This window comes from Platichthys flesus, chromosome 5, assembly GCF_949316205.1.
Source record: "Platichthys flesus chromosome 5, fPlaFle2.1, whole genome shotgun sequence".
NCBI lineage: Eukaryota > Metazoa > Chordata > Actinopteri > Pleuronectiformes > Pleuronectidae > Platichthys > Platichthys flesus.
In genome coordinates, this window is record NC_084949.1 from 27,094,761 (window position 1) to 27,116,343 (window position 21,583).

The following is a 21,583-nucleotide window of genomic DNA, read 5'->3' on the forward strand; positions in this document are numbered from 1 at the left end:
GTGTGTGTGTGTGTGTGTGTGTGTGTGTGTGTGTGTGTGTGTCTGTGTCTGTGTCTGTGTGTGTGTGTGTGTGTGTGTGTGTGTGTGTGTGTGTGTGTGGCTGCAGGAGGTTATGCAGTGGATCCAATGAGCACCTGGAGACCACTAACCATGATCATATCAATAAAAGGACATCTGCTCTACGGCAAAAAAGACCTGCATGAGAAGAGAGGAGAGAAAAAAGGAGGAGAGTGTGTGGATCGGGGGGGGAGGAAAAGCAGGAGGAGGAGAGCGAACAAAGAAGAGAGGATGACAAAAGGAAAAAAGGATGAACAAAGGAGAGCAAGGTGATGGAGAGGAGGAGGAAACAGAAGGAGTGGAGGGGGAGGAAAAGACGAGGGAGAGGGAGGGGTGTGAATGAAGGAAGAGAGGGGGATGAAGGAGGAAAGGTGAACAAAGAAGAGGAAAAAGAAGTGAGGAGAAACAGGGGGAAGCTACAAGAGAGGAGAAGGAGGGAGGGATGAGGAAGTAGGAAGGAAAGAAGTAAAGAAATGAAGAGAAGACACAAAAGAGATGATGAATAACAGGAAAGTAAACGTGGGAAGAAGAGGACGGGAAGAAAGAAAGAGATAGAGAGAAAGAGAGAAAGACAGATCGAGGAAAAAGTAAATGATGGAAAGGGCTGAGAAAAGAGTGTAACAGTGAAAAGAGGATGAATGAAAAGAGAATAAAATCAAAAAACGAGATGAAACAGCTTTGATGAAAACCTTTGAGAGCACTAACAGTGTGTGTGTGTGTGTGTGTGTGTGTGTCTCTGTGTGTGTGACAAGACACCACTGTTTGTGTTGTGAAAAGTTCGGGACTCGTTCTGCTTCACGTCTGATTATTAATCATCTTTCTGATCAGTTGATGGATTGAAGAAAAACACTTTAATCAAACCTCGTTCTAGTTTTTATTTCCGTATTAGAGGTCAAGCTCAACGCCCCTCGTTTAGTCTCTAATCTTTACCAACGTTCTTTATGTTTTAAGAACTTTTTCTGAAAAGTGTTTTATAATTAAAGACATAATAAAGTAAGTTTTTGAATCTTTATTCAAGCTGTTTTGGGCGTGTTTCGTTTCTCCAGCCTCGTCTACAGGAAGTTCACACGTTCATAATCACATTGTGTGTTTCGCATCCGTTCACGTCTTTGTCTGATTTAATGAATCTAATAAAACCTGAAGACACGTTTTCTCTTCTCCTCTGAAGTCGATCAAACACAAATTCTTCTTCTCAGAGAACAGATGGATTTGAATATTTATCCAGTTTAGAGACAAACTGCTCAGTTATTGTGTTTGTGATCAATCAGAGCTGAGGACCAGGCTGCAGGGTGTGTATGTGTGTGTGTGTGTGTGTGTGTGTGTGTGTGTGTTGTGGTTCTTTGTCAGTGTGAGAAGATGTGGAGGCTTTATTGGAATGGGGGTTTGGGGGGGTGGGGGGGGGGTGCTGCAGCTACGATTTTATCCTCCTTTAAAGACACAGGGAGACAGAAAGAGAGGAGGAGAGGGGGGAAGGGGTAAAGATGGTGGTGAGGAAAGGTTGTGGGGGGGTTGCAGAGGTGGAGGGGTGGAGGTGGATGGAGGGGATGTGTGTTTGTGTGCTGGGGGGGAGGTCGGGGGGGTGTATATTATGTTTTATGGTCACAAGGGGACGAATAAATCACTGTTTCATTAAACGGCTTCAGTCTCTGAGTGCTGCCCCCCCCACACACACACAGCCCCCCCACCCCCACCCCTCCCCCCCTGTGGGACGTCCCTCTTCCTCTCTCTCTCCTCCCTCCATCCTCCATCTCCCACTCACTTCTTAAAAACAGAGGCAGATCCGGCGTCCCCCGTCCTCCTCCATCACTCCATCACTCCCTCTCCTACAGTAACACCCCCCCCCCCCCCCGCCCGCCCCCCCATCATACACACTCTCTCTCTCTTCTTCACGAGCTGCCATCGCTCGTCCACTCAGCGCTGACTCTGGACAGCCGTGACACAATGAGGTCAGAGGTCACGACAGCAACAAGAGGAGAAACCAGAGGCTGAAGAACGAGAGGGAGGAAGAGGAGGGAGGAGAAACAGCTCTTTATTTAAATAAATAGGAAAAAGGAGAAGCTCCACTCGGATGAAACAACATCAACTCTACTTCTTTTCTTCTTTTTTTTAATTTCCATGAATGATGACGTGAAATCGCTTCGGAAACTTTTTTGTCTTTTTTGCAGTTTTGGTTTTTTGGCAAAATGAAAAAAACATAGACTTTGAATCTAGAAGCTACAGACGAGACAGAGACAGGTTCATCGTCAACATATAAAAATACTATGAGCAAATCAAAACAATAGAGTAATATATTACAATCTGTTAGGCTGTTACTGTGTAGACCTTCTGCAGTTATAGTCATAATAATAATAATAATAATAATAATGAGGATGTTAAAAGCTACGTTAGTTTACTTCAGATTCGTGACACAACTCGGCCTTCATGACAAAAACAACAAATAAAAACATGTTAAAAAGTCGTTACACACACACTTGTTATTTTAGTTTCACGTCCGTATAAATTACATGTCATCAAATATAAAAGTTACATCTGTCCCATGTTCACCAGAGGAGGAGGAGTCTGATCGGCGTATGATGAAGCTCATTAACATGGACGGCGTCTTAACAATGACACACACTCACACACACACACACATTTAGTTTGTGTGCATCTATATTTGTGAGGACTCTGCGTCACATAATACGGTTTGAAATTGTATTTAACCTTTGACCTTTTCCTACGACTTTAGATGTTTTTAAAACCATCAGCAGTAAAATTCCTGTATTTCTGTCAAATATAGAAGAACAAGAACAAACGTGCTCTCACACTCACACACACTCACACACACACACACACCCCTCCCCTCACTCACACACACACCAGTTTGAACTGGGAGAAAGGGCGTCTGGCGAGCAGCGATGGGAACGACCCCGCTGCCGTCCCCTGTGAACTCCGTCACCTTTGACCTTTGGGCTTTGTTCAGATTATATTATAGAGGAAGTGGAACAAATCTTTGTTATCCTCTTTTCAAACTGCAGGGGGCGCTGATGGCTCAACACATCAGATCATTAGTGGAGTTTATTCATGAGATCGTGTTGATCTGCAGTGAATCAGCTGATGTGAAGAAAAGTCAGTTTTTAATTTAGCAGCCTTTTTTATGCTAAATGTGATCAAACTTATTTTCACACGTCAACTTTCTGCTCTGAGGAGACTTGTCTTAAAATACCTGTTCAGTGTGATTTACATATATTATATTAGTATAATTATACTTTGTCACTGTAAAGTTTAAACATTTACAGATTAAATGGAATTAAAATTCAAAGTTTAAGTAAAGGGGAGAAAACTGTCACATCAGAGGTGAAGAGCAGAAGAAACGAGGGATGAGCAGCATCTTGTTCAGTTAGAGGAAGATTCAGAGATAATAGAAGAAGTTTAGTTTCTTCAGCTCCTCACGATCACCGGAGTCTTTGTGTCAGAAACTGAGTTGAATGAGAAGAAAGAAGGAAACTGACTCTGAGGACTCGTCTCTCGAGTGGACGAGGACACGTGTGGTCGACTTGGACGTTTACCGTTGGTCACATCCGGGTCGAATATGATATGATTCCCTTCAAAATAATAGAAATTAGACAATAAAATATTAACATGACTGTTTCTGCTGCTTCCAGTTTCTCTAATTTCTCAAATCAACGTTTCACCAGATGTTACGAGGCCGAAGTGAGACTGAGGTCTTTTCACTTCCTGGTTGTCACTTCCGGGCCCCGCCCCCTCCCCTCCCCCCCTACACTGTGACCCTCCAAAAGGACGAGTGGAATGGACGGATGCTTCTGGAAGGTCAGCGCTGTGATGGACCGGCGGCGTGCTGAGGGTTGTTGTGAGGTCAGAACATAAACGCCCCGGACGCCACCGCCACTGATCTGCTTCAATCACCACTCAGAGCCCGACCCCGGCAGCGTGAGGTCACTGAGGGACGGTGAGGGAGCTTCACTCCAGTTCTAATATGTGAACTCACCAGCATCTAACAGCGTTTTCAAACTAAAAGCATCTCTGTGCACACAAGCTTTCTGTGTCAGTATAAATTGAAATATCCGTTCACATCTGTTCTCCTGCTCATGGAAACAGTTGTGTCATTGTGGAATTCAGAAGTGAACTGTTAGTGTCTATGTCATCGTTTCCAAACTCCTCAGTTTCTGATCGTCCAAACTGAAACGAGATCAGCGGCGTTTCCAGTCTTCTGTGTTTTAACGTGTGGACGCCAGATGTTCCAGTTCACAAAGGAAGGAGCTTCAGACTCGTGTCTTTGTTCCTGTGACGAGTCGACTGAGGGAAGGAGGCGCTGCCGCACTTCAGAGACACACACAGAGACACACACAGAGACACACACAGAAGGCGTGCGGAGGCGTGAGGATCGGTAATGAGCTGCAGTTAGGTAGTTATCTCCCAGGTTCCTCTGGAGCAGGCGAGGAAGAGGAGGAGGAGGAGGAGGAAGATGATGATGAGGTTGATGATGAGGTTGACTTGTTGACGTCTCAGGAGGGAAGAACTGTCTTATGTTACAAAACTGCGTCTGTGCGCAAAAAACACACAAAACAAACACCACCGACAACATCCGGTCTTCAGTGAGTCCCTACAGTGTGTGTACCTCTTCAGCTTGTGGTTATGTGTGTGTGAGTGAGTGTGTGTGTGTGTGTGTCTGCATGTGAGCACCATCCACAGCACTACACACACTCCTTGCAGCCACACTCCACAGGCTTCTCCACGTCCTGTGTGAACGAGGTCCCGTCGTCGCACTCGAAGGGGAGCCGCCGGCGCCGCAGCCTCAGAGGAGCACAGCAGGGGGCGCCGGTGGCCCCCGGCCCGGATCCCGGCCCGGCTCCTGGCCCGGATCCCGCCTGGCATCGACCCCGACACTCCACCCAGGAGAAGGTTTTGGACGTCTGGCAGAGGACGGTGCCGCGCTGCAGCCGGTGGAAATCCCTCACCGGCTCACCACGACACGGAGACTCTGAGGGGGGGAAACACAGGGGGGGGGGGGGGGGGGGATTTATTATTATTAACGTCCATGTTTTTACTTTTTTTGTGACCACAGATAGTGTTGTTGTTTCCTGTGTGTGTGGGGGGGGGGGCGGAGTTAACTTCAAACCAAATCAACGTAAACAAATTGTCAAGATCAACAACAGAGATCGACTCTGACAGCATCTGATGAGTCTGATGAGTCTGATGAGTCTGATGAGTCTGATGAGTCTGATGAGTCTGATGAGTCTGAGGAGTCTGATGAGTCTGATGCGTCTGATGAGTCTGATGAGTCTGATGAGTCTGATGAGTCTGATGAGTCTGATGCGTCTGATGCGTCTGATGAGTCTGATGAGTCTGATGAGTCTGATGCGTCTGATGAGTCTGATGAGTCTGATGAGTCTGATGCGTCTGATGAGTCTGATGAGTCTGATGAGTCTGAGGAGTCTGATGAGTCTGATGCGTCTGATGAGTCTGATGAGTCTGATGAGTCTGATGAGTCTGATGAGTCTGATGCGTCTGATGCGTCTGATGAGTCTGATGAGTCTGATGAGTCTGATGCGTCTGATGAGTCTGATGAGTCTGATGAGTCTGATGCGTCTGATGAGTCTGATGAGTCTGATGAGTCTGATGAGTCTGATGAGTCTGATGAGTCTGATGCGTCTGATGCGTCTGATGAGTCTGATGAGTCTGATGAGTCTGATGCGTCTGATGAGTCTGATGAGTCTGATGAGTCGTTGGTAGGAAACACGGACGAGACATCTAGCCTTTATATCTATATCTATGACTGGGACCTCCTGACTTCATGTCTGGACAGTTTGAGGTGGAGACACCGTCGTCCATCTTTATTTACAGTCGGGTTGTAAAGCATTGTAGTGACCGTCTAGATGTTCCAGGTCAGAGGTCATCACCGGTCATCACCGGTCCCCCCCCCCCTCACCTGTGGCACAGCTCTCTCCGGTGAACCCTTCCTGGCAGACGCAGCGCTGCCCCCCCTCCGTCTCCTCACACTGTCCGTGCAGACACTGCAGCCCCTGGCAGGACGCCGCCGGCGCCCCCTGCAGGTTGCACAGCGCGCCGCGATATCCCTCCTGGCAGTCGCAGCGGTACGTGTGCGCGTCCAGCTCGGTGCACACGCCGCTCACGCACCTGGACGCAGACACACACAGACACACACAGACACACAGACACACACAGAGGAGTCAGTGACACAGCGACGCCTCAACATTAAATATGATTCATAAATGTCACATGAAGCCTTTTCTCTTAATGACGTCTGACATTTGTGAAGAGTGTCTGTGTAAAGTGCAACATGTGACATGTCTCTGAAGGACGGAACAGAACTGTCTCACTTGTTGCCGTCACACGGGTGGACGCTGGTTGCGGTGGCGACGACCTCCGGTCCAGTGAGGGCTCCTGTGATTGGCTGGTCACAGTGCTGTCCCGTCCAGCCTGTCTGACAGTGACACCGAGGACCCTGTGATGGGGGACACGTTTACTACCTCATGTCCCACTGAGACGTTAGAGCACAGTGTGGACGTGGTGCTGTCCGTCTCCTACCTGCGCGGCGTCCGGTCGGCACAGGCCGTGGAGGCAGTGGAGCTTGCGGCAGGCCTGGCAGCCGGGCACCACGCCGGGCTTCATGTGGCTGCGGGTGAAGTCCTGCAGCTCCTGGTTGATGTACAGGTTCCGGATGCAGCCGTGGAAGCTGGACGTGTTGAGGGTCTGAGAGGACAGACCCAGAGACGCCGGCATCGCCTGCTCCGGCAAACCTGGACACACACAACATCCATGGATCTGTCGTGTGACGGATCAGGTTCACTGAGATCACGTGTCCGCCTCCACCTCGGCTCTTACCTCCCACGTACAGAGGAGCCTCCCCCGTCACCAGCTGGCTCCGCCCCTGACTGTCCAGAGTGGTCGGCTCTCCTCCGTCCACGGACAAGTTCACCATCCGGTTGAAGGTCACCAGCTCCACGGTGTGGAAGAGCCCGTCGTTCACCGTCTCAGTGCTGAGCAGAGAGGGAGCAAGAGTTACAGCCAGAGACAAACATCCAGAGACAAACATCCAGAGACAAAAATCCAGAGACAAACATCTAGAGACAAACATCCAGAGACAAACATCTAGAGACAAACATCCAGAGACCGAGATCTAGAGACCGAGATCCAGAGACAAACATCCAGAGACAAACATCCAGGGACAGAGATCTAGAGACCGAGATCCAGAGACAAACATCCAGAGACAAAAATCCAGAGACAAACATCTAGAGACAAACATCCAGAGACAAACATCTAGAGACAAACATCCAGAGACCGAGATCTAGAGACCGAGATCCAGAGACAAACATCCAGAGACAAACATCCAGAGACAAACATCCAGAGACAAAAATCCAGAGACAAACATCTAGAGACAAACATCCAGAGACAAACATCTAGAGACAAACATCCAGAGACCGAGATCTAGAGACCGAGATCCAGAGACAAACATCCAGAGACAAACATCCAGAGACAAACATCCAGAGACAAACATCCAGAGACAAACATCCAGGGACAGACATCCAGAGACAAAAATCCAGAGACAAACATCTAGAGACAAACATCCAGAGACAAACATCTAGAGACAAACATCCAGAGACCGAGATCTAGAGACCGAGATCCAGAGACAAACATCCAGAGACAAACATCCAGAGACAAACATCCAGAGACAAACATCCAGAGACAAACATCCAGGGACAAACATCCAGAGACAAACATCCAGAGACAAACATCCAGAGACAAACATCCAGAGACAAACATCCAGGGACAGACATCCAGAGACAAAAATCCAGAGACAAACATCTAGAGACAAACATCCAGAGACAAACATCTAGAGACAAACATCCAGAGACCGAGATCTAGAGACCGAGATCCAGAGACAAACATCCAGAGACAAACATCCAGAGACAAACATCCAGAGACAAACATCCAGAGACAAACATCCAGGGACAGACATCCAGAGACAAACATCCAGAGACAAACATCCAGAGACAAACATCCAGAGACAAACATCCAGAGAAAAACATCCAGAGACAAACATCCAGAGACAAACATCTAGAGACAAACATCCAGAGACAAACATGTAGAGACAAACATCCAGAGACAAACATCCAGGGACAGAGATCTAGAGACCGAGATCCAGAGACAAACATCCAGAGACAAACATCCAGAGACAAACATCTAGAGACCAACATCCAGAGACAAACATCCAGAGACAAACATCAAGAGAAAAACATCCAGAGACAAACATCCAGAGACAAACATCTAGAGACAAACATCCAGAGACAAACATCCAGAGACAAACATCCAGAGACAAACATCCAGAGACAGAGATCCAGAGACAGATATCCAGAGACAAACATCCAGAGACAAACATCCAGGGACAAACATCCAGAGACAAACATCAAGAGACAAACATCCAGAGACAAACATCCAGAGACAAACATCCAGAGACAAACATCCAGAGAAAAACATCCAGAGACAAACATCCAGAGAAAAACATCTAGAGACAAACATCCAGAGACAAACATGTAGAGACAAACATCCAGAGACAAACATCCAGGGACAGAGATCTAGAGACCGAGATCCAGAGACAAACATCCAGAGACAAACATCCAGAGACAAACATCTAGAGACCAACATCCAGAGACAAACATCCAGAGACAAACATCCAGAGACAAACATCCAGAGACAGAGATCCAGAGACAGATATCCAGAGACAAACATCCAGAGACAAACATCCAGGGACAAACATCCAGAGACAAACATCAAGAGACAAACATCCAGAGACAAACATCCAGAGACAAACATCCAGAGACAAACATCCAGAGAAAAACATCCAGAGACAAACATCCAGAGAAAAACATCTAGAGACAAACATCCAGAGACAAACATGTAGAGACAAACATCCAGAGACAAACATCCAGGGACAGAGATCTAGAGACCGAGATCCAGAGACAAACATCCAGAGACAAACATCCAGAGACAAACATCTAGAGACCAACATCCAGAGACAAACATCCAGAGACAAACATCCAGAGAAAAACATCCAGAGACAAACATCCAGAGACAAACATCTAGAGACAAACATCCAGAGACAGAGATCTAGAGACCGAGATCCAGAGACAAACATCCAGAGACAAACATCCAGAGACAAACATCCAGAGACAGAGATCTAGAGACCGAGATCCAGAGACAAACATCCAGAGACAAACATCCAGAGACAAACATCTAGAGACAAACATCCAGAGACCGAGATCTAGAGACCGAGATCCAGAGACAAACATCCAGAGACAAACATCCAGAGACAAACATCCAGAGACAAACATGTAGAGACCAACATCCAGAGACAAACATCCAGAGACAAACATCCAGAGACAAACATCCAGAGACAGAGATCCAGAGACAGATATCCAGAGACAAACATCCAGAGACAAACATCCAGGGACAAACATCCAGAGACAAACATCAAGAGACAAACATCCAGAGACAAACATCCAGAGACAAACATCCAGAGACAAACATCCAGAGAAAAACATCCAGAGACAAACATCCAGAGAAAAACATCTAGAGACAAACATCCAGAGACAAACATGTAGAGACAAACATCCAGAGACAAACATCCAGGGACAGAGATCTAGAGACCGAGATCCAGAGACAAACATCCAGAGACAAACATCCAGAGACAAACATCTAGAGACCAACATCCAGAGACAAACATCCAGAGACAAACATCCAGAGAAAAACATCCAGAGACAAACATCCAGAGACAAACATCTAGAGACAAACATCCAGAGACAGAGATCTAGAGACCGAGATCCAGAGACAAACATCCAGAGACAAACATCCAGAGACAAACATCCAGAGACAGAGATCTAGAGACCGAGATCCAGAGACAAACATCCAGAGACAAACATCCAGAGACAAACATCTAGAGACAAACATCCAGAGACCGAGATCTAGAGACCGAGATCCAGAGACAAACATCCAGAGACAAACATCCAGAGACAAACATCCAGAGACAAACATGTAGAGACAAACATCCAGAGACAAACATCCAGAGACAAACATCCAGGGACAGACATCCAGAGACAAACATCCAGAGAAAAACATCCAGAGACAAACATCCAGAGACAAACATCTAGAGACAAACATCCAGAGACAAACATGTAGAGACAAACATCCAGAGACAAACATCTAGAGACAAACATCCAGAGACAAACATCCAGAGACAAACATCCAGAGACAGAGATCTAGAGACCGAGATCCAGAGACAAACATCCAGAGACAAACATCCAGAGACAAACATCCAGAGACAAACATCTAGAGACAAACATGTAGAGACCAACATCCAGAGACAAACATCCAGAGACAAACATCCAGAGACAAAAATCCAGAGACAAACATCTAGAGAAAAACATCCAGAGACAAACATCCAGGGACAGACATCCAGAGACAAACATCCAGAGACAAACATCTAGAGACAAACATCCAGAGAAAAACATCCAGAGACAAACATCCAGAGACAAACATCTAGAGACAAACATCCAGAGACAAACATGTAGAGACAAACATGTAGAGACAAACATCCAGAGACAAACATCCAGAGACAAACATCCAGAGACAAACATCCAGGGACAGACATCCAGGGACAGACATCCAGAGACAAACATCCAGAGACAAACATCTAGAGACAAACATCCAGAGAAAAACATCCAGAGACAAACATCCAGAGACAAACATCTAGAGACAAACATCCAGAGACAAACATCCAGAGACAAACATCCAGAGACAGAGATCTAGAGACCGAGATCCAGAGACAAACATCCAGAGACAAACATCCAGAGACAAACATCTAGAGACAAACATGTAGAGACCAACATCCAGAGACAAACATCCAGAGACAAACATCCAGAGACAAAAATCCAGAGACAAACATCTAGAGAAAAACATCCAGAGACAAACATCCAGAGACAAACATCCAGAGACAAACATCCAGAGACAAACATCCAGAGACAAACATCTAGAGACAAACATCCAGAGACAAACATCCAGATGATCAGTCTCCAGTTAACCTGCGTCTCTTTGGACTGAAGGATGAAGACTAACAGCAGGAACACAGAAGAATATCAACTGGATTGTGTGTGTGTGTCTGTGTGTGTGTGTGTGTGTGTGTACCTGTAAATAGTGGTCGCAGGCTGGTTCCCGGGATCATACGTGACCCTCACATGACCCTGATGAAGCTCAACAGCGATTGGTTCATTGTCTCCATTATAGAGCAGGATGCCGTTGTCCTCTGCTGTCGACACCTGCAACACACACACCAGAGTATTCACATGTGGGATATCATTTTTATTGTGTGTGTGTGTGTGTGTGTGTGTGTGTCCTCACCTGCAGGGAGATGTTGGCCTGGGGCCAGTTCTTGACGTCTTGAAGCTCGACGTACGAGTCTCTGTCCACGAAGTTGACGCTCACCAGCTTCTCACAGCTCTGACCCTCGAAGCCGGGGGGGCACTGACACTCCGCCGTGCCCGTCCCCTCCAGGCAGGGGGCGCCGTTCTGACACCGAGCCAGCTGGCACGGGGACGGGGGGACAAGGGCCACCTCACAGAACTGTCCACTGATGATGACATCACAGCAGATATCACTTTTGAGATGATTTCTTTTATAAGGTTGTTTCATAAGGAACGTTGTCAAAGTCCTTTTGAAGCTTGTGCAAATCTTGGTCATATGGTTTCATGCATGTTATAATTATATATGTTATATTAATTTGATCAGGTATTAATCTAAGGTTATCTTTAATTATAATTCTGTTACTTTAGATCATCATCACTATATGATGCATGTGTCCCTGATCTTAAATCAAGATTCCTCTTCCATGCTTCCTGTTTTTCCCAGTAAGCCCAGTTTCCCAGTTACAGTTCCTCAAACCATCTCGGATGTTCCCAGCACTCCCAGCGTTCCCAGTACCTGTATCCCTGAGGACAGATGCAGCTGTAACCGTCCAGATGGTCGACGCACTGAGCTCCGTTCTGACAGCGATGATCCACACACTCGTTATAATCTATACTGCAGTTCGGCCCCACCCAGCCGGGGATACACACACACCTGGAACACACACACAGACACACACACAGACACACACACAGACACACAGACACACACATGTACAAATACACAGATAACACAACACATGAGTCAGTCAACATATCTCTGCAAAATGAAGCTTGTATTTTTCAGCCTTGTTGTCTTTTATCTTGATTGTGTGTTTCAGGTTTGGGGGGAGAACCCCTGATGTGTGTGTGCTGTCACCTGGAGCCTGTGGGGGAGCTGACGCAGGTGGACTGATGCTGACAGGGGTTTCTCCCCGGAGCACACCCCCCCTCCTCTTCTTCACAAAACAGACCTGAGTGACGAGGATGATAGAAACAGTTTGAACAGGAAGCAGCTCTTTTCTCCCGTCAGTGTCGGATCCACTGTGTTGTTCTGTGAGAAGAGGAAAGTGAATGGAGCTGATACCTGTGTAGTCAGGAGAACACAAGCAGGTGTAGTTCCCCACTCCGTCCACACAGGTGGCGCCGTTCTCACATCCATGGTCCTGACAGTCGTCCACGTTCACCTCGCAGAACGTGGCGTGGAAACCGAACGCACACGCGCAGCTGTGCAATGACAAACAAACGACAACTACCTCAGGGAGAAAATGAAGACGAAGAATTCTGAGAAACAAAGTCGTGATCCAACGATTTGTGAGAATCAAGTTGTGATTTCTTCAGGATCCAGAATCAAGAACAATCTGATCGGATCCTGTGGAGGATTTTTACTATTTATAAAACATAAACTAAAGTAAAACTGAACAAGAAGCTGCAGCTCATGATCTTAACACAGGAGAAGGATCTTCTGATGTTTTCCCTCCAACACTGATCCTCAATTAACGACTTTATTCTTGCAAAATAACTACTTGAACTTTTAATTTGAATTCTGTTAACTCTTTAAATTATTTACAGTTACTATTTAAAACATAATTAAACAGATATGATTTATATAAGTAACACTGAACTAATGTTTAAAGATACGACGCTCGTTTCGTAACGTTGACGTCTGTCAAGGTGAAGCTGAAACTATCGTAATGAGATTTATAATATTTTGATTGTTTGTGAAACTTACACTAAAGTTTAACTAAACATTCCTCGTTTCAATGCAGACGACAGAATGATCCTCGGATTTTCTCTCTCACGACACGTAGCCTCAAATGTATTTATTCTCATAATATTACGACTCTGTCGAAATCTCACATTTGATTCGTCTGAAAGTCGCTCGAACACTAAAATGTACATATGATAATCTTATATGTGCTGTATGTGACAGTAGTAGATTATTACATGGAGCCATATGAACGATGAACAGCCTGTTTCCTGTCGGAGACGTGAGGCAGTGGAACCCGGTCGTTACCTGAAGCCTCTGGTCTGCTCGTCACTCAGGCAGGTTCCTCCGTTAGTGCAGGGATTACTGACACAAGCATCCACTGGTGTCTCACAGTGCTCACCCTGAAACACACACACACACACACACACACACACACAAAGCATACAACATTAGATCAGGTCAACAGAGTCATTTGATGGGATTACCACCTGAGACGGCTGAGAGCTAAAAAATAATCTCTGACAACACACAAACAAAATACAAAAACACACAGACTCACTAACTAGATCACGCAAGCCTCTCTTCATCAGACACACACATGCACAGACACACACACACAGTTGCATACCGTGAATCCAGCCTTGCAGGTGCAGGTGTACGGTTGTGTGTGTTGCACTTGGCAGACGCCCTGGTTCTGGCAGGGGGACGACACACACGGGCTGCACTTGGCCTTAACAGCCGCCTCCACGGGACCTGATCACACACAAACACACACACAAAGACACACACACAGTTTATTAAAAAGTCACTAATGGAAACTTCACAGTGAAGCGTCCCCAGGTCTCTTGAGAGGAGATGTATCACCATGAAGCGATCAGATCTTTAACCCTGGAGCTGTGACCCTCTGTGGCTTTCACCGGTTTTAACACAACTTTAAATCCTCCAGCTTTGTTGTTATGATCTGTTAAAATAACTATTTATTTTAACATCTTAAATTCACTGTGGATTAATTAAGCTTTTTACTCCGGAGTTAAATATGAAATCTGAAATTCCCTCGGCAGAAAATTAAAAACACTGAATAAAAGATCGTTCTCTGTGTCATCACACGCTTCAGTGTCACAATTATCTGAATGCAGATTGAAGCCGGACTGATTTAGCTCCATAAGTGAGAGTTTAGATTAATTTCTTAGTGTCGCGTCCTCAGAGGGAGAAGAGGAGCAACAGGAACATTTAGATATGAACTATGTTCTCATGGAAAACTGGAGCGGCACAAAGAGCTCAACGGTCCCGTATCATCTTTGTTATATTAATATTCAAGATGCATTCAAACTGTTGATTCTTTTTGAATCCACTTGATCTCAGCTTCACGACAGTTACTGTTTGTTGCTCTATTTGTTATCGTAGAGCAGCTGAGGAAGGCCTGTCGATCAAGATCCATGAATTATTCTCTAATTTCATAATGTTCCTGGATCTGATCCTTTGTTCAGATCATCTATCGAGTTCTTACTTGTTTTTATGTGATGCTGGTGACAAGCCAGCAAACAAACAATGGACAGCAAGTGAAAACATGATTATATGAGATGATTTAAAACTCTGACAGGAGAGTTTAAGACTCACTGATAGAAACATTTTAATAATACTCTGAGGATGGAGCTGCCGTGCAGATGACATGTCAGTTAACATGCTCAGCCAATCACGGGTCAGTCTCGGCTGTCAATCATGAGGTTTCACTAATTAAACTAATTAAAACCAAACTGATCAGAAACCATCTTCGAAAAACATTTAATTAACGTCTACTTAATTGGTATCTGTTCCACGTCCTATATCCTAACATGGAGGAGGCGGGGTTCACGATCTATGCTGCAGCCAGCCACCAGGGGGCGATTGAGATGCTTTGGCTTAACTCTGTGGGAGACGTCGTGTCGTCAATCTTTATTTACAGTCAGTGATCAGACCAGAGAAACTTTTAACTTAAAATAGTTTGACTTGTAATTTTGAAAGTCTGGGAACTTTTATTTTAAAAGAAGGTTCAGGATTAAAGTCGACAAATGCAGGTCAAACACATTCTGACCTAAGGCCGCTGGAACCTCTTCAGCTTTTCTCCGGACTCACCCAGACACTGGAACTTGTCGGCGGGCGTGGTGAGCAGCAGCTTGCCCTCCATGTCCCCGGGGCCGGCACAGCGGGCGATACCCGGCTCCTTGTAGCCGCTCTTCACCCAGTCCGAGAGCCAGAGCAGCCGGCAGTCACAGTACAGAGGGTTGGCTCCGATCGCTCTGGAGACAAGATGAAGAGTCAGCTCAGTGACGGAGGGAGAGGAGGAAACAGAGGGATGAAGAGAGAGGAAACAGACAGAGGGACAAGGAGAGAGGAAACAGACAGAGGGACGAGGAGAAAGGAAACAGACAGAGGGACGAGGAGAGAGGAAACATACAGAGGGACGAGGAGAGAGGAAACATACAGAGGGACGAGGAGAGAGGAAACAGACAGACAGAAGGACAAGGAGAGAGGAAACATACAGAGGGATGAGGACAGAGGAAACAGACAGAGGGATGAGGAGAGAGGAAACAAACAGAGGGACAAGGAGAGAGGAAACATACAGAGGGGCGAGGAGGCGAGTTCATCACTTCTTTCGGGAGGTAAAGCTGAGAAGGAGGGATTAAATGAAAGACATGAGGAAAGAGAAAGAGAAGCAGGAGGAAGGAAAAAGGAAAGAAAAGAGGAAGTGAAAAAGAAAAAGTCCAGAAAACAGATAATGAAGAAGAAGAGATAAAAGAGGCTGAAGGTCAACAGCTGATTAACATGTACTGCACCGACATGCCACAAGGTGGCGCTGTTACACCTCACAGCTCTTCTCCCATACAGGACAGGACACACACACACACAGACACACACTTCACAGGATCAAGTGATGAACACAACAACAGTTCGTGTCCGACATCACATCTCAAAGTAGTTAGTTACAGTTACTCTGCAGTTACTGTACTGAACAGTAACCGATGAAATACCTGAGCAGGTGATATTTGGCTTTTTAGTTCTTTGCACTGAGCAAAGACATTTTTGGATGATTTAAAAAAAACATAAAAAAACTAAACTAGTTCTTATGTTTGATGGATTAAAGGATATAAATCTATTTAATTTTTCATCTGCACCAAAAAGCCTCAGAGAGAAGAAAGAGTCACTTTCAGAGCTCGACTCCATCGAGATCATTCTACCGCTCCGTGCCCCCTCCTGACAGACAGAAGGATTCTTCTTTTAGAGACGATGTCACGTTTCACACGACCAAAATAAAAAGATCTTCCTCCCTCTGCTCTTCACCTCCTGTTCACATCCCCCCCCCCCCCATGCTGTCTGCCATCATCTGTCCTCCGTCTCCTCCCCTCGTCAGCCAGCTCCCGTCTCCCCTCCACACTCACTGCAGATCTTTGAGTCACACGGGTCACGCTTGACAGAAGATGATTATGCTGTACATACAGACACACACACGCACAAACACACACAGAGACTCACAAACACACAGAGAGACTCACACTGACACACAGGCCTCAGATCAATAAAGCCTCGTGAAACGATAACCCCTCACTCTCTGTGAACTGGACTCTATCTGACTGGAGCCAGGACACACACAGACACACACATACACACACAGACCTCATTGTGTCAGTGTATGTGCACGTGTGTGGACTACATGTGTATTTGCTTACAGGTGAGACAAGGAGGCCACGTCGCTGAAGATGCCCTGCTGCAGCTCCGAGATGTCGTTGCCATGGAGAGAGCTGAAAGACCAACACAGCCGAGGGTCAAGAAAACAGTGTGTGTGTGAGTGTGTGTGTGTGTGTGTGTGTGTGTGTGTGTGTGTGTGTGTGTGCACTCACAGCAGCCTCAGGGAGCGCAGGCCGCTCAGCGACAGAGGAGGGATACAGCGGAGTGAGTTGTAGCTGAGGATCCTGAAACGAGGAAACATCAAAACACCAACGTTAAAGAAAACACTGAACATATATCTATATATATGCTCCAACTATAATTTATCTATAATATATCTATACATCTGTCTCCTCTGTTTCTCTCAGGATGAATCAACTTGATCAAAACTATCCAATCAGGCCTCTGGAGTCAAACAGTGATGTCACAGATGGATTTAACCTCTAGGGGGCGCTAGCAGGACCGATGTCCTCAGGTTTCTCTTGTACTTTTAACTTTCTCTCTTTCTCCGTCCTTATTCTACATTATCATTATTACTTTTGGATCATGTGAGTCAATAAAATGCATAAACAGAAGAAAAACAATCAAAGAAGAATTGTATCATATTATAACGGGTGCTGCTTTAATTAATAAAACCATCACATCTATATCACAGTTATAATTGTGATTATAACAAAAAGCTTAGTGACAGAGCGTCAGTGTGTTTCTGTCTTTGTGGTGTGAACTGTTGTGTCTTTTCATTAAATATAATACACTCAGGTCTCAGCCTTTCTATGTAATTAATGTGCCCTGAGATAATGTGTGTGTCGTGATTCGTTTCGCAGTTTGCACGTAGTTTAGTATCGTCTAGAAATCAATGTTCAGCTCCGACTAACACTTAAAAACACGGCCTTGTTGAAGTGACTTTTATCTGACAACACTATTAATGTGTGTGTGTGTGTGTGTGTGTGTGTGTGTGTGCACTCACAGCGTGGTGAGCTGGCTCATGTTGGAGAAGGAGTCGTCCGACAGGGAACTGATTTTATTGTTGCTCAGATCTCTGCGGAGGCAAAAAGTCAATTCCAATCAAAACACACACGTAATGAATATCATGCAGGAGACACACACACACACACACACACACACACACACACATTCACACTAAAAACACAGTCTCTCTCCATTTACTTCCCTTCTCAAACATAGACACAGTGGGTGAGTGTGTGTGTTTGTGTCTGTGTGTCTGTGTGTCTGTGTGCGTGTGTGTGTTATTACATGAACGTACAGTGTGATGCTCATTGAGCTGAACCACAGATTTAAATACACAGTCCACAGCTCCCCCTGCTGGATTTCTATATAAACACAGTTTATCTGCATGATGAGTTCTGGTGAATCTCTCTAAACATGTTGGATTATATATTAATAATCTGTTAAATGGTGAAAGCTGAAGCCTCTGACCCCCAAACATCAGCAGACTCCTGGTTTTCGACCTCAACATCAGTCTGTTTTTGTTTGTTTCTTCTCTCTTGTTGTTTTTCTTAGAGTAATTGTGAGATTTTCAGTCGAGCTCATACGTCCACAAAAGCCCAACAGTCCCTTAAATTCACCCTCAAAGACATCAGTGCCCTGAACGTCTCTGATTCTTCATCTACACCCGTGAATTACTCCCGTTGGAAAATGGTGAAAATGTCACAATGTCTAAGAAAAATAAAATAAATCCGGGATTGGATTCAGATTCAAATAAAAACCTGGATTTCCTGAATTTAAACGTGGTTTCATGGGTCTGTTGGAGGTCTGAGCTCTGAGGGATGATCTAGTTGTGTCAACAGGCTCAGTCATGTGTGAGACGTCGTGCTCTTACACGAGCTGCAGGTATTTGAAGGTGGCCAAGTCTTTGGGAACACTGGTGAACTGGTTTCCATCCAGATACCTGAGGAGACGACACAGAGGCGTTAATCTCAAACCAAAAACAGTCTCTGAATCTTCATCAAAGATTTATCTACGATCGTGACTTTACAAATGCATCGTGTTCTGTCGCCTGGATTCATTAAATCAAAGATCTAAGTTGAACAGATTCATAATCCCTGAGTTTCTGTTGCTTTGAGTCTTAATATCTACACCAGCTTGTTTCTACAGAAGCCCAGAGTGGACAAACTCCGGCTCTCGAGAGGCCTTTTCGTATTTGGATGTTTCCTATAGGCCACCGTAGATTCTGCTGGTGGTTTTGAGTTGGTCGCCATCTGCAGCCTCACCACTAGAGGTCACTAAATCACTATTAAGAGCTTTTCAATTGGCCTGATGCAAAATTACAGAAAAAAATGTGAAAGTAAAATAAAATCCAGCCGTGAGCAATTAATTACAACCTTATTTCACATCCTGTTCTACACACAGCAGGTGTGTGGTTGTGTGTTCGGACTCACAGCTCGGTGACGTTGCGTGGCAGCCCCCGGGGGAGACCCTGCAGGTGCTTGTTGCTGCAGCGGACCACCGTGTCCATGCAGGTGCACTGGGTCGGACACTGAGGCCCCGAAACACAGCGGCTGTCGTCCAGCACCGAGCCTGAACAGGAAAACAACGATTCACCGCACGGTCACAAAGAATTCTACGTGTTTATAAAAAGTTCTGGAAAAAGTGCAGAGCAACGAACTCTGAAATTTAGAGAGAGAGCCACCAGAAAGTGTCCAGACAGGTGTTCGATCAGCTTATGAGAGAGTGTGTGGTCTTTACCATCTTCACAGCGGAAGTCGGGCGCAGCCACGTCCTGCAGGGGGATCTCCCGGAGGAAGGCGGGGCCCTGGCAGCGAGGATTCCCCGTCACGATTCGCCTGCTCCGAAGCCACGCCCCAAACCAGGACAGACGGCAGTCACAGGTGAAAGGATTGGCCAGCAGGTTCCTGGTGGAGGGAGAGAGGAGGAGAATAGGGGAGGTAAAGAGGAGGACACACAAACACACAAACAGTGGGAGTGTGTGTGTGTGGCAGCGGGTGTGGCTCACAGCGTGGACAGGTTGGGCAGCGTGTCGAAGGCCCCGGGCAGGATGGACCTCAGCTGGTTGTCGTACAGCGAGAGGAGCCGGACGTTGGTGAGACCCGTGAAGCTGCCGTTATGGAGACAGCCGATCTTGTTGTTCCTCAGCATCCTACACACACACACACAAACAAACACACACACACACAAACACACACACACACACACACACACACACACACACACATATAGAATGAAGTTTATAAGGGGGGTCAGCATTCACTTTACTTTATAGAAACAACTGTTTAAACCACCTCACGCTGGCGTCCTGTTTGTGTTAGGTTCGATTCCCACAGCCCCTCATGCTGCTGATTACATTTGAGACCCTCTAATTCTGTGTGAACCTTTTTGAAGATTGAGCTCCTCGGACAGACAGAGAACTTCTCTCTGTCCCAGAGGCCTCGTCTAGAGCTACAGGGGAGTTCTAGAGCAAGTCAGATTCACTCGCTCTCTTTAAGTCTCTGTTCGTGTCTTTTAGTTTGAAGCTACGTTTCATATTTACTTCCTCTGTCTCGACAGGGATGAGAATACAGAACCATGGAACCCTTGGTAATAGGAGTCATAGGAGTCATACGTGTTGTGTGAAGTCTCTTTAACTACAAACAGTCCCCGTCGGGGGGGACTTGAACTCACAGCATGCGGAGCCCCTCCATCCCTCTGAACATGCTCCCTCTCACAGACTCCAGGTGATTGGCCGTGAGGTGAAGCTCCACCGCCGAGGACGCCCCGTCAAACGCCCCGTCCTCGATCTCCGAGATCTTGTTGTTGCTCAAGTTGCTGGACGGAAGGAAGACAATAAGAAAAAGACAAGATCAGGAAAGGTTCTGTAGAGTCCTCGTCAAGTGGTGGAAGTCAAACCCAAAGTTAATCAATCATGACTTCCTGTTACTGTACTGGGAACGCTTCCAGTTCACTTTGTAAGAGCGGCCATTGTTGAGCGACCTACATTTTCTTGAGCTGCGTCAGGCCCTTGAAGGCGCCGGTGGCCTCCAGCACCGAGAGGTCGTTGTTGTTGAGACGCCTGAGACGGACGGGGACATGAGGACATCATTAGCAGAAGAGACAGTTTGGAATCTGAGCGTGTGTGCGTCCATGCAGCAGGAGTCCATACACACACATGTCAACACGGATATCCATAACGAGGCCGTGCCCAGCATGCGTGTGTTCACATGCTACATATGTGTGTGTGTGTGTGTGTGTGTGTTAGTGTGTGTGTGTGTGTGTGTCTCACAGCTCTTCGGTGGACGGGGGCAGGTGCTCGGGGAACTTGGTGAGACGGAGGTTGGAGCAGTCGACCACGTTGGCTTCACAGCGACACTTAGCGGGACACACCGGCTTACTGTTACACTCGTAGCTCAGACGCCTGTCCTCTGTGCCTGGATGCACACACACAGACACACACACACACACAGACACACACGTAAACATAAGGTATGACATGTGTGGGTCCAACTCCTCGAGATACAAATCAGTCTCGACAGACAGACTCACACAGGTATTTGTCTTTTTTGGTTTTAAATGATAACGACTGAGGTCTCATGGGTCAGAGTTGATGACACTTCATAAATATTAATGACAATGTACAAGACACACAAATACACACACTAACACACATGATCACCTGGGATGTGGTACTGCTCTTTGGCTGTCG

The 21,583-nt window shown here is 46.2% G+C and overlaps 1 protein-coding gene across 1 annotated transcript in view; it reads right to left on the reverse strand.

Annotated features, from left to right (window-relative positions):
- Positions 1–2,094: 2,094 nt before the first annotated feature.
- LOC133954130 (slit homolog 1 protein-like) overlaps positions 2,095–21,583 on the reverse strand; it is a 42,088-nt gene continuing 22,599 nt past the window's right edge. Inside the window, exons 15-38 of the mRNA XM_062388446.1 lie at positions 21,554–21,577; positions 21,164–21,308; positions 20,879–20,953; positions 20,566–20,709; positions 19,901–20,044; positions 19,633–19,799; positions 19,326–19,464; positions 18,767–18,835; positions 17,894–17,965; positions 17,100–17,171; positions 16,929–17,000; positions 15,337–15,500; positions 13,853–13,977; positions 13,531–13,625; positions 12,601–12,740; positions 12,394–12,487; positions 12,052–12,189; positions 11,473–11,701; positions 11,260–11,390; positions 6,904–7,058; positions 6,607–6,818; positions 6,399–6,523; positions 5,987–6,195; positions 2,095–5,038 (exon numbers count right to left, since the gene is read on the reverse strand). Coding sequence (XP_062244430.1) covers positions 4,752–5,038; positions 5,987–6,195; positions 6,399–6,523; positions 6,607–6,818; positions 6,904–7,058; positions 11,260–11,390; positions 11,473–11,701; positions 12,052–12,189; positions 12,394–12,487; positions 12,601–12,740; positions 13,531–13,625; positions 13,853–13,977; positions 15,337–15,500; positions 16,929–17,000; positions 17,100–17,171; positions 17,894–17,965; positions 18,767–18,835; positions 19,326–19,464; positions 19,633–19,799; positions 19,901–20,044; positions 20,566–20,709; positions 20,879–20,953; positions 21,164–21,308; positions 21,554–21,577 — 3,227 coding nt within the window. The 3' untranslated portion in view covers positions 2,095–4,751. The remainder of the gene's footprint in view (positions 5,039–5,986; positions 6,196–6,398; positions 6,524–6,606; positions 6,819–6,903; positions 7,059–11,259; positions 11,391–11,472; positions 11,702–12,051; positions 12,190–12,393; positions 12,488–12,600; positions 12,741–13,530; positions 13,626–13,852; positions 13,978–15,336; positions 15,501–16,928; positions 17,001–17,099; positions 17,172–17,893; positions 17,966–18,766; positions 18,836–19,325; positions 19,465–19,632; positions 19,800–19,900; positions 20,045–20,565; positions 20,710–20,878; positions 20,954–21,163; positions 21,309–21,553; positions 21,578–21,583) is intronic.